General features: G+C 36.9%; 1 protein-coding gene across 3 annotated transcripts in view; it reads left to right on the plus strand.

Annotated features, from left to right (window-relative positions):
• The window catches only part of ATG2B (autophagy related 2B), a 94,822-nt gene that overhangs the window by 41,546 nt on the left and 40,539 nt on the right, over positions 1-12,737 (plus strand). For all 3 annotated transcript variants that reach the window (XR_008382480.1, XM_053602598.1, XM_053602599.1), the window contains 7 exons: positions 2,107-2,299; positions 2,588-2,730; positions 8,950-9,107; positions 9,457-9,629; positions 10,087-10,237; positions 11,888-12,087; positions 12,361-12,441. Coding sequence is in view for 2 of the 3 variants with exons in the window: in XM_053602598.1 (XP_053458573.1) it covers positions 2,107-2,299; positions 2,588-2,730; positions 8,950-9,107; positions 9,457-9,629; positions 10,087-10,237; positions 11,888-12,087; positions 12,361-12,441 (1,099 nt within the window). In the remaining variant the exon portion in view is untranslated. The remainder of the gene's footprint in view (positions 1-2,106; positions 2,300-2,587; positions 2,731-8,949; positions 9,108-9,456; positions 9,630-10,086; positions 10,238-11,887; positions 12,088-12,360; positions 12,442-12,737) is intronic.

Here is a 12,737-nt window from a genome sequence, read left to right on the forward strand (position 1 = left end):
AATTCTTGAGCTTTACACTACAATTCTTTTCTCTTTTTTCTTTTTTTTTTGTGTTGGGGACAGAGTCTCACTATGTCGCCCTCAGCAGAGTGCCATAGCGTCACAGCTCACAGCAGCCTCAAACTCTTGGGCTTAAGCGATTCTCCTGCCCCCAGCCTCCCAAGTAGCTGGGACTACAGGTGCCCACCACAATGCCTGGCTGTTTTTTGTTGCAGTTGTCATTGTTGTTTTGCTGGCCCAGGCAGACGTCGTACTTGCCACCCTTGGTGTATATGGCTGGTGCCGTAACCACTGTGCTACAGGCGCCGGAGCCTCTTTTTTTTTTTCTTTTTTCTTGTTTTTACTGTAAGATTCTAAGATATTACCTGGGCATCAAGTATATGTTAAAAATGCCACTAGGTGATTCTGATATGTGGCTGGACTTCAAAACTCACCATTCCAGTATTTCTTAGGCAGGAGGAATCATTCATCAGTTCTATTAGTCTGATCATGTGCTTGGATCATTTGTAAAAATCTTAGTTTAGTGCAGTGCCCATAGCTCAGTGGGTAGGGTGCTGGCCACATACAGAGGATGGTGGGTTCAAACCCGGCCCCGGCCTGCTAAAATAACAATGACAACCACAACAAAAAAATAGCCAGGCATTGTGGTGGGCACCTGTAGTCCCAGCTACTTGGGAGGCTGAGGCAAGAAAATCGCTTAACCCCAGGAGTTTGTGGTTGCTGTGAGCTGTGACACCATGGCACTCTACCGAGGGTGACATAGTGAAACTCTGTCTCAAAGCAAAACAAAACAAAACTTAGTTTATTTGATATAATAATTTATTATTATATTGAAAACAGAGTATTTATAGACTTTCAAAGAATTAAAGTGATCCTTTTTGTGCCATTTTTCTGTCTGCCATTTTTTTTTAGAGATAGAGTCTCACTGTGTCACCCTTGGCAGAGTGCTGTGGCATTACAGCTCACAGCAACCTCAAATTCTTGGGCTTAAGCAATTCTCTTGCTTCAGCCTCCCAAGTAGCTGGGATTACAGGCACTCTCCACAATACCCGGCTATTTTTTGTTGCAGTTGTCATTGTTTAGCTGGCCTGGGCCGGGTTTAAACCCGCCAGCCTCAGTGCATGCGACCGGTGCCATAACCACTATGCTATAAGTGCAGAGCCCTGTCTACTATTTTTAACATCTCTCCACTCTGTATTGGACCTCTCAGATTCTTAGGACAGTCATTGTCAGTACATACATGCCTGATAATGAGCATGTGTTTAGGGTATGATTTTCATCATAAGCGTTAGATCTCCTTCAATTAAGTAATTTGAAAGCACAATTTATATTAGGATTTCTGTAAATTAGCAATTCGTTATAGATTACTAGAACCACCTACTTAAGGGGAAAAGTTATTACAGGTATAACACAGCTAGTTTGTTTGAGGGTTCCATGCCTCATTGTAATAGTGGAGTCGATACGGTGATAAAAGGGAGAATATAAAGTCTGTGCTAGAGACATTCTGCAGAAGATTAGGAAGGGAAAGGGATTTCTCTGAAGCAAAAGCTCATTAGCTTTTAGAGTCAAAGGCTGTGAGTTTGTGGCTACTAAAACAATAACATAAGCCCTTTATTACTGAAATTCTTGGAGGAAAAAATGAATTTGTTATTGCAGTTCTAAAACTGTTCTCTAAATCTCATTTTTCTTTTTCCATTTGAACAATTTATGTAACATGAGCCTTTCTTTTGCAGGTAAGTATTCCATTATAGCAGAACAGACTGGGAGAGGGTTTGGTTTAATGATTAATAGCTAGAATTCTTAGGTAAAGTTTGCTGTCTGTTAATGAAATTTCAAAATAATTTTTTTTGCCCTCAATGTCAGATTTTCAGTAGCCAAATATGAAATGTTAATGTCCTTCTTTTGTTTACGTGTTTTATTTAGTTCCATACTTTTACAACACGTTCATAAATGAGTTACATTAGAAATAATTAAACTTTGTAGAGAAGTTTAATCCTGTCATTAAAGATTCAGTCAGTGGTCTTTTGTATTAATTTGCACAAAAGTTGACGTTTTGTTGTTTAAACTTGTATATTGATCTTTTTTTTAAATTGTTGTTGCTATCAGAATTGTACTAAAAATAAACCCACCAGCCATGCATTCCATTTTGGAAAGAATAGCAGCTGAGGAAGAAGAGAACAATGGTCACTACCAGGAAGAAGAGGAAGGAGGTGCTCATTCTCTGAAAGATGTTTGTGATCTAAGAAGACCAGCCCCATCTCCTTTTTCTTCTCGTAGAGTAATGTTTGAAAATGAACAGGTAGGATAAAAGTGTGGGTAAGCAACAAAGAAATAATACTATTGTCCTCTGTCATATAGGAATGCTTTTAACTTTTTATCTTTTAAAAAATGCTTCGTATATTGTTTCTGCTAGGTTTTTAGCTTCAAGATTGAATGATATGTTTTTTTCTTGATGTCTATTTTCTTCCCAGTTGAATGTTACATGCTTATTTATTCACATATCAACTCCTATTGATAGGTGAAGAAGATCTACTACTATTTTAAACAAAATATTTGATCCCCTTTTTTGCACTAAACTATATTTTAGATGGTGATGCCAGGAGACCCTGTAGAAATGACAGAGTTTCAGGATAAAGCAATCAGTAATTCTCACTACGTGCTGGAACTTATGCTACCAAATGTTCATATAACACTACCTAATAAGAACTTTTATGAGAAGCTTTATAATAGGTAAGTTTAAACACATTTAATTAAATCTTTGGAATCACTTTCTGCCTAGCTGCCTCCCTGTTTCCCCCTCGTTTTCCTTGCTGTAACGCTGTCTGCTATCTCAGTGTACTTTGTATGGCGTTCATGATGACTGTAGAACTACTACCATTAAAATGTACTATTGTCAGAGCAGTTTCCTAACCAGGGTGTATGGTGTTCAGTTACTGGTGTGTGAGATACTTATTTCCTCATCCCCTAGGTTAGCTTATTGCTTCCCATCAGCTTCCTTCAGGGCACGGAACAAATGCTATCTTTTCTACATGAAGAGTTAGGAAATACTTGTGCCAAGGGCTAGCAGATACTGGGGTAGAATCAGAATCCTAGAGTCATTGTATAAGCAATAGCTTTCCTCAGAATTCATGAAGGTATTTTGTTGGATTTCTAAACTCTGACTTATAAAAATTCAAAAACTTAAATACCCTTCAATAGATAGACCAAATATGTTGAAATAAGGGGATTCTAGGTCATAGACTTTGATGACCTTAAACAATTGACATAGAGTTTATGAGGTTCAGTTTCCTTACCTGTAAAATGGAGATGATACTGGTTCTCACCTCAGGGGGTTGTTTGGAACATTAAATGACGAAACACTTAGAGAATCTGAAAAGAGTGTTTGGCATATACTAAGCACTTAGTTGTCATCTTTTTTTTTTTGTGAGACAGAGTCTCACTTTGTCACCCTTGGTCGAGTGCCATGGCATCACAGCTCACAGCAACCTCAAACTCTAGGGCTTAAGCAATTCTTTTGCCTCAGCCTCCCAAGTAGCTGGGACTGCAGGTGCCCGCCACAATGCCCGGCTATTTTTTGGTTGTCATTGTTTTTCGGCAGGCCCAGGCTAGATGTGAACCCACCAGCTCCAGTGTATATAGCTGGCGCCCTAGCTGCTGAGCTACTGGCACTGACCCATAAGCAATTCTCTTGCCTCAGCCTCCCAATAGCTGGGACCTTAGGCACCTGCCATAACACCCAGCTATTTTTTTTTGTTGTAGTTGTCATTGTTGTTTAGCAGGCCCTGGCTGGGTTTGAATCTGCCAGCCCCAGTGTATGTGGCCGGCACCCTAACCACTGAGCTACGGGCATCAAAAGATGACTACTGAGTCATCTTTTATTATAATTTCCACCCACTGATTTCTTCTGTAGCATACCTGGAAAATGGTCATTTGGGCTTCCTAGAAAAAGAAGTCCTAGTATTTGTCATCACTAGCTTTCCATAAGGAAACAAGTTATTGTAATTTCCATTAGTTTTCAAAGACTCCAAACTGTGTATTGCTTGATATTAGATATCCTTGGCCCTTTATTCCTTAACTGATTGCCATTGACTATTAATTTATTTTTTGTCTTTTTTTTTTTTGTAGAGACAGAGTCTCACTTTATCGCTCTCGGTAGAGTGCCGTAGTGTCACACAGCTCACAGCAATCTCCGGTTCTTGGGCTTAGGTGATTCTCTTGTCTCAGCCTCCCAAGTAGCTGGGACTACAGGTGCCCGTCACAATGCCCGGCTATTATTTTTGTTGCAGTTTGGCCAGGGCCTGGCTTGAACCCTACACCCTTGGTACATGGGGCTGGGGCCCTATCCACTGAGCCACAGGTACTGCCCGACTATTAGTTCTAAAATCAGAAAATTAAGTTCCAAGAAGGATTTTAGGGTCCATATTAGTTCAGTGATCTTAAAAATGAGATTCAGAGGCTTGGCGCCTGTGGCTCAAGTGGTTAAGGCGCCAGCTACATACACCTGAGGTGGCGGGTTCAAATCCAGCCCGGGCCCGCCAAACAATAATGATGGCTGCAACCAAAAAATAGCCCAGCCTGTAGTCCCACCTACTTGGGAGGCAGAGGCAGGAGAATCACTTGAGCCTGAGAATTGGAGGTTGCTGTGAGCTGTGATGCCACAGCACTTCACCCAGGGCAACCGCTTGAGGCTCTGTCTAAAAAAAAAAAAAAAAATGAGATTCAGAATACAGTCTATTAGGGTATAGGAAAAAAATGTTAGCACTGCTATTTAACTTAAGAAGCAATTGTAAAAATTTGTTTTTTAACATGCATGATAAATAGTACCTAAATTCACATTAGAGGGGGTTCACATATTGCTTTGGACTGTTGGGTTCTGTTTACACATGATTTAAAGTTGAGAATTGCTGATCTCTAGGCTCCTCCCCTTACTTTTTTTTTTCCAGTTTTGGCCAGGGCTGGGCGCAAACTCACCACCCCCGGTATATGGGGCCTGTGCCCTACACCTTGAGCCACAGGTGCCGCCCTCCTCCCCTTATTTTATAGTTCAACGATGTCTGCTAGGAGCTAATGCATGTGCAAGGCTAAGATAGAGGTTAGTGAAACAACCCCTTCAAGACCAGCCTAGAGATCACAGGGCTTGACTCTTTTTTTTCTTTTTCTGCATTTATGGAGCAGATTGCTTTCAGTTAAATCAGGATATGAAGATGAGTCATACATACCTTAAATATTCAGTTTATAAATGTATGCTTATTTAATACTTCATTTTAAAATATAGAACAGGGCCCTTTGTTTTTTTTCTTTTTTCCAGGGACAGGGTCTTGCTCTATTGCCCAGTCTGGAGTTCTGTGATCATAGTTCATGGCAACCTTGAACTCTTCAGCTTAGCTTTCTGAGTAGCTGGGACTCTAAAGTGCATGCCCAACGCCTGGTTAATTAATTTTTTTTTTTTTTAAGAGATTGCCCTGGCTGGTCTGAAACTCCTGGGCTCTAGTGATCTTCCTTCTTCCACCTCCCAAGTTACGATTGCAGTCATGAGCCAGGGCACCCTTTTTGTCCAGTATGAGCCACTGATTGGAATTCCATTTTGTCTTCTTTGTCTTCTTTGCATAAAGCCACTGATTGGAATTCCATTTTGTCGTCTTTGCCTTCTTTGAAGGCATTATCTTCAGTTTTTAGTTCCCATCTATATATGTATGTATATATGTATTTTTTGTTTTGTTTCTTCTGTTCAATTTCTTTATAGTGAAATAAAAAAATAATTTCAAAGTTATTAGGGTACAGAGTCCTTATAAGTTTTTAAGATTCTTTTTCACCTTAGCTTAGCTACTTGAAATTAATCAGCCCAGTGTTCAATTAAACTATACTTCATGGTAACAAATACAAACAGATTGGATGCCAAACCCAATAGACCGTTAGTGGCTATGTAGTATGTAAAATACATAACTCAACTGATAGGAGCAGATTTTCTTAGGTGTGCTAGAGAGCAGTTTACCAGCAGCGTGTAATTCGCACATGGGGGCCATCAATGGTTATGCCAGTTGAGAGTGAGGGGGCAATTGATTACTTCAATTGGGGAATTAGAATATCTGTTAATCTGGATAGTTGGTTACATCTAGGTTGCTTAAGAGAGTTTCTATCTTATTCTAACCACTTCTCAGTCTTTCAGACATGACCTAAATAGTGGGGTGCTCCCTCACTTTGGATAATATAAATCTCATGGCTAGCTTCTTCAGGGTGTGCATTTTTTGCCCCTTACTTGGCTTTATATTTTCAAATGAATATGTTAAAACTTTTCAAACATCCTCAGCATTAGAGAATATTTACAAGTACAATATAAAACACTTTCTCTCTTATCCTGAACTGTTTGAGAGTAAGTTGCTGACCTGAGTCCTTTCAATGTCAAGTACTTAGTGTGACTTTCTCACAAAAAAGGACATTCTTTTTTTTTTTTTGTTTGAGACAGTTTCACTCTGTTGCCCTGGGGAGAGTACCATGGCATCATCATAGCTCACAGTACCCTCAAACTTGGGCTCAGGTGATCCTCTGGCCTTAGGCTCCTGAGTAGCTGGGACTACAGATACCTGACCACACTCAGCTAGTTTTTCTAGTATATTTAGTAGAGACAGGGGTCTTACTCTTGCTTAGGCTAGTCTCGACCTTCTAGACTCAAGGGATCCACTTGCCTTGGCCTCGCAGAGTGCTAGGATTATAGGCAGGAGCCACCATGCCCAGCTGATAAGGACATTCTCTATAACTATAATTCAAACATCAGAATCAGGAAGCTAATATGAATATCTACAATTGTATAACACTTATACCCTATTCAAGTTTTATTAGATGTCTCAATACTTTCCTTTTGTCTTTTGTTTTTAAATCTTTTTTTTTTCTGAGCAGGAGTTAATAACCAACTCTGCCCTTACGTCATACATTTAAAATACCAGTTTATCCCGTTAGTGCTTTGGTGAACTGGCTCTTTTTAGAAAGACTGTTTCAGATACAGAATTTTTTTCTATGTCAAAAAGTCCTTCAAAATAGGATATATAAAAAAAAAATTTTATTGTATTTCAGGCTCATTGATAAGTATGTAATCATGGCGATATGTCCTTAAATATATTAAGTCTTTTTTTCGTTCTTAGTATTAAAAACATGGTGCAATGTTTTGTAGTATTAATGGTGTCAAGACTATGTTTAGACCAAAATATAGATAAGGAAAACAGTAAAATCATGTGAAACTTTTATTTAAAGATCATCTACTCTCTCTCTTTATTTAGTTTCCTTTTAACTTCTAAGAGGAGAATGCTTTTAGGGAATAAAGTAAAGGAAGAACATTTCCTAAGGAAATTCTTCATTTCATGCCTTATTTAATTAGAGTTTAGGCCAAGATCTAGATTTATGTGCTTTTGTTTCTTTGTTCTATAATATGCCCAAGAAAACAGTAAACTGCCTTTGTATCACAGAGTTTGGAGCCTAGTTGTCAGTGCATCTGAGAAGTGGCATCTTTCTGGTATCCTTAACATAGAGACCTTTTTTGGTGGAATTATAATCTACTAAGAGTCATAGTAAATTATACTGTAAATTCAGATTATGATCTACTATGACCCTCAGTACTGTTTATACTTTCTTCAGAAGCTCAGAAATTGGCCTGGGAAGTAGATTCCCACAGGATGGGCAGGGCTGCCTCAGCATGTGGCACCGGAATGGCATTTACACTGGGCTTTACGAGGAGCCTGTGCTTTGGCATTCCTTCATGTGAGGTATCCACTGTGTTCTGCTCATTGGCTGTCAATGCCTGTCGTATGACACTACTGTGCTAGGCACATACAGAGATAATGAGACACAAATCTCTTGGTCAAGGGTATCTGTCTAAAAACGGGAAATGAGTGTGCTGTGTGATTCAAGTAGGTAGGTGTGAAGGATGGGTGCCGTGGGTCCAAATCTGACATGAGGCTTCTTAGAGGACATTGTAAAGTTTGTATTTTCTTTTCTTTTCTTTTTTTTTTTTTAAATATATGTTTCTTTTTTTTTTTTTATTTTTTGGCTGGGGCTGGGTTTGAACCCACCACCTCCGGCATATGGGACCAGCGCCCTACTCCTTGAGCCACAGGCGCCGCCAAGTTTGTATTTTCTTGAATGCTTAGAGGCTGGGTGAAGGGAAGACGCTAGGACAGAAGGGTACCTGAGTAGTGATGAGTATTTCTTGAAAAAGTAGGTTACAGCAGAGTAGCCAAGCTGTAACGTCTGTCTCTCCCTCCCCGGGTCTCCAGCACTGATTGGGTTAGTCTAGCTAGTCAGAATAGTTTTCCTCTCCTTATTTCCTACTCTTATTTCCTACTCTTTTACACTTCATCTCATGACATCTTCCTAGTGAAGCTGGGTTTTCTGTTGACAAAAAAAAAAAAAAAGCAAGTGTTTCTAGAGAAAGAACTGAATTGAGAACTGGACATAACCCTTGGGAGGTCATTTACCCTTCAGGAGACAGTTTCTTCAAGTGTAAAGTGAGAATGATGATTCTCCTCTGGACACTCCACAGCCCTGAGAGTCGAGTGAAAGATGCCTGATAGGTCTGACATTGTTCGGTCAGTGCTGTCATAGGTGAACCGTCTTCCTTTTGTTCTTGTGGGTTTTTATTTTTAATTGGCTCTGTCTTTAAAATATATTTAGAAGTACAATATGAATTTATAACTGGTACATATGACACAGGTAAAACTAGGCCAGTATCTGTGTAGATTCTTTTATCACAACCCTGCAGTATAGCCATACCAGTTATTTTTCTGTTGAAAGAACACAGTTGTTTTTTTCACTGTCATTTCTAAAACTCTCTTGCAGGACTGATTTCCATTTCATCATTAAAAAAATTAATTGTTCATGCAATCTCTTAAAAGAATACTTCAGTTTGCTTTCAGTTGAACTAGGAATTATGCACTTATTTTTCAACTTTTGTCTTTGTAGGATCTTTAATGACTTGCTACTGTGGGAGCCAACAGCTCCTTCACCAGTGGAGACATTAGAAAATATTTCCTATGGTATTGGGCTTTCAGTAGCCAGTCAACTGATTAATACCTTCAACAAAGATAGTTTTAGTCCATTTAAATCTACAGTGCACTATGGTAATATATTTTTAATTTGTTCTGGATTAAAATGCTTCATTTAGCAATTAACAAAGTGTAGTAATCATTTCAGTTGTAGATTTAAAAATGTTTCTTTGACTATGTTTTTCATTATAACTGTGTTTTATAATTTCTTTCAATAATTTATAAGAATATCTCCCAACTATCTGTACATTAAAAATATTATTACACAAATATATTATCTTTAGAATTATAGTGTGCGTGTTGTTTGAAATTCAGAACTAAAAAAAACATAGAAATTATATTTTTGTCACATATTTTTAGTAAAAATAAGCAGGTTTATACATCAGGTATTAGAACCATGTAATTTTGCATTTGTTTCTCATAGATGAGGAGAGTGGATCTGAGGAGGAAACTTTGCAGTATTTTTCTACTGTTGATCCCAACTATCGTTCCCGTAGGAAAAAAAAACTAGATTCTCAGAATAAGAATGCACAGAGTTTTCTCTCAGTTCTGCTGAGTATTAATCACGGGTTAATGGCATTGTACACAGATGTGAAGGTAAGATTTACAAATCCAAATTGTTTTTCAAATGTATTTTATTTGAGATAGATCTACTATGGTATACATCTAGTGATTGAAGTAGTTTGAGGTTGTTTCTGTGACTGATGAAGACCAGTGTTCTGATAGCAACTTTGGGGATTTAGCTTTCATTGCAGGTAAAACTTTGTATGGCCCTTCCTTGGGAAAACAGGTTCTAATTCTGCCCCTGAGGGTGGTAACTGATAATTTATCTATGATGAAGGAGAGTGAAGTACAAGGATTCATTTGGCAGAAGAGGTACCACATAGCATTCAAATTATTTTTAGTACCACTATGTTGAATGATTCAAGAATTAGACTGCTTTGCTGTGATGTAGGAGATTTTTCTAAGCTTAATCAAGATGGAGCATCCCAAGGGATATTCTTTTCTGCATTTAAATAATGATGTTTGTATTTTTTTTAATTCTTTTTACTAGCAAGATAATGGAGATATATTGGAAAACAAACATGGTGAATTCTGGCTAGAGTTCAGTAGTGGTTCATTATTTTGCGTGACAAAATATGAAGGTTTTGATGACAAGCACTACATATGCCTTCATTCTAGCAGTTTCAGTCTATATCACAAAGGTAGGACAAATGTATATTTTGTTCACTTCTCTTGAGACATGCTTCAATTTCTGTTTAATAAAATCTAAAAAAAAAATAAAATCTATTGAGAATGAACTTTGATAATATAAACTTTTCTGTGGGGCATTCTAATTCCATTATCAAAATAATGTTTATTTTGATAGAATATCAAACATTACAATTTTGATTACAATCAAAATAATGTTTACTGTAAATTAGAAGTCAACTTCTAATTTTCTTATTAGTCAACTTCTACATGGTTCTAATGCTTGATGTATAAACCTGGTTATTTTTACTAAAAATATGTGACAAATATAATTTCTATGTTTTTTTTAGTTCTGAATTTTAAACAACATGCACACTATAATTCTAAAGATAATATATTTATGTGATAATATTTTTAATGTACAGATAGAAGTTGGGAGATATTCTTATAAATTATTGAAAGAAATTATAAAACATAGCAAGTGTACTGTCATTCATAGTGTTTATATACAAATGCCAGGAATCTTCACTTTTGCTACTTTGATATAGCATTGGGCTATCATGTAACAACATTGAAATACATTGATTTATTAAAAAAAAAAAGAATTTATAAAACATAGTTATAATGAAAAACATAGTCAAAGAAACATTTTTAAATCTACAACTGAAATGATTACTACACTTTGTTAACTGCTAAATGAGGCATTTTAATCCAGAACAAATTAAAAATATATTACCATAGTGAACTGTAGATTTAAATGAACTAAGACTATTATCCATTATCAAAATAATGTTTGCTGTAAATTAGAAGTCAACTTCTAATTTTCTTATTAGTCAACTTCTAATAACAACTATGTTATTTTTTGTAATAGCTTTATTGGGATATAATTCACATACCATACAATTTACTCATTTACAGTGTACATTTCAATGGTTTTTAGGATTTTGAGCTGTGAAACCCATCACCAGAGTCAATTTTAAAACATTTTTATCTCCCAGGAAGAAACTTCATATCTTTTAGTTTTAACCCTTGACTCCTCCCATAGCCATAAGCAGCCACTAATGTATTTTCTTTTCCTATAGATTTTCATATTCGGGAAGTTTCATATAAAGGAGTCATATAATATTTGGTGTTTTGTGACTGACTTCTTTCATTTGACATGATTATTTTCAAGGTTCATCCAAGTTACATTACTTCATTCCTTTTTATTGCCAAAAAATATTCCATTCTATGGATGTATCACATCTATGGATCTTTTCGTCAGTTGATAGGAATTTTTCTTCTTTATTCTCTCTTAAGGAAAATTTTCTTTTGGTTTCAGATGTATTAATAGAACTTACCACTTTTTGAGCAGTTACCTAAGTAACCTTGGGAATGGACATGAGATACTTGTATTTTCTTAATGTTTATGAGATTTCCTTATTTAAATGTAATTTTCCTAGCATTTTGGAATCGTAGGGTTTCCCCTCCCCTTGCGTTGTGCCTTGACAACCAATATTGGTAAAGAGGATTGGGTTATTGATGCCAAGCTGTTTTTTTGTCATTATGCCTTCAGTAGTATGTTATGTTCAGTGGAAGTACATATATTTTTGTTTTGAGTTATGGAAGTCCATGAACTTTCAAGTAATCATTGTGTTACTATTTTCACCTCAATGTGCATCTAGGCATAGTGGATGGAGTGATTCTTCCTACAGAAGCACGACTGCCCAGTTCAACCCGCCCACATTGGTTGGAACCTACTATTTATTCCTCTGAAGAAGATGGCCTCAGTAGAGTTTCATCAGATGGTGTTGGTGGAGACAGTTTGAATATGCTCTCTGTTGCAGTTAAAATATTGTCTGATAAATCAGAGTCCAATACAAAGGTTTGTGTTTTGTACTTTTATACTATTTATTAATAGTATTAATTGCTGTTTGATTACTAAGTAAAAATAATTTCATAAAAAGCCAATTCATTTCCTCTTATTACATTTATTTTCTTGGAAAAACTTTTGGATTAGAGCAGTGGTTCTCAACCTTCCTAATGCTGCGGCCCTTTAATACAGTTCCCGTGGGTCAAGACCCACAGGTTGAGAACCGCCGGATTAGAGGGTTACCTGGGTGGTAAACACCGTTCTTTGTGTTGTCATTCTTTTTAGGAGTTTCTCATTGCTGTAGGACTGAAGGGTGCCACTTTACAGCATAGAATGCTTCCTTCTGGGCTTAGCTGGCATGAACAGGTAAGGGAGGTGTTATGTATGTATCATCTTATTTTAAAATTTATATTGACATATAATGCACATCCTAAAAAGTTGAAAAGTAACAAATGTTAAGCTCAGGAAATTATCTTGAAGTGAACACTACTGTGCAACTTTCTTCTTAAGACATAGAACATTATTATCACCTCAGAATATAGTTGATTTTTTTTACCTTGAAATATGGTCCCTACAGCTTCATTAACAGAATTGTCTTTTATGTCATTAAAGGAAGGAAAAGGACTTTGTATCAGAGGACCTATAGAGGGCCTGTTAAAGAG

Source organism: Nycticebus coucang, chromosome 9 (genome assembly GCF_027406575.1).
Source record: "Nycticebus coucang isolate mNycCou1 chromosome 9, mNycCou1.pri, whole genome shotgun sequence".
Taxonomy (NCBI): Eukaryota; Metazoa; Chordata; class Mammalia; order Primates; family Lorisidae; genus Nycticebus; species Nycticebus coucang.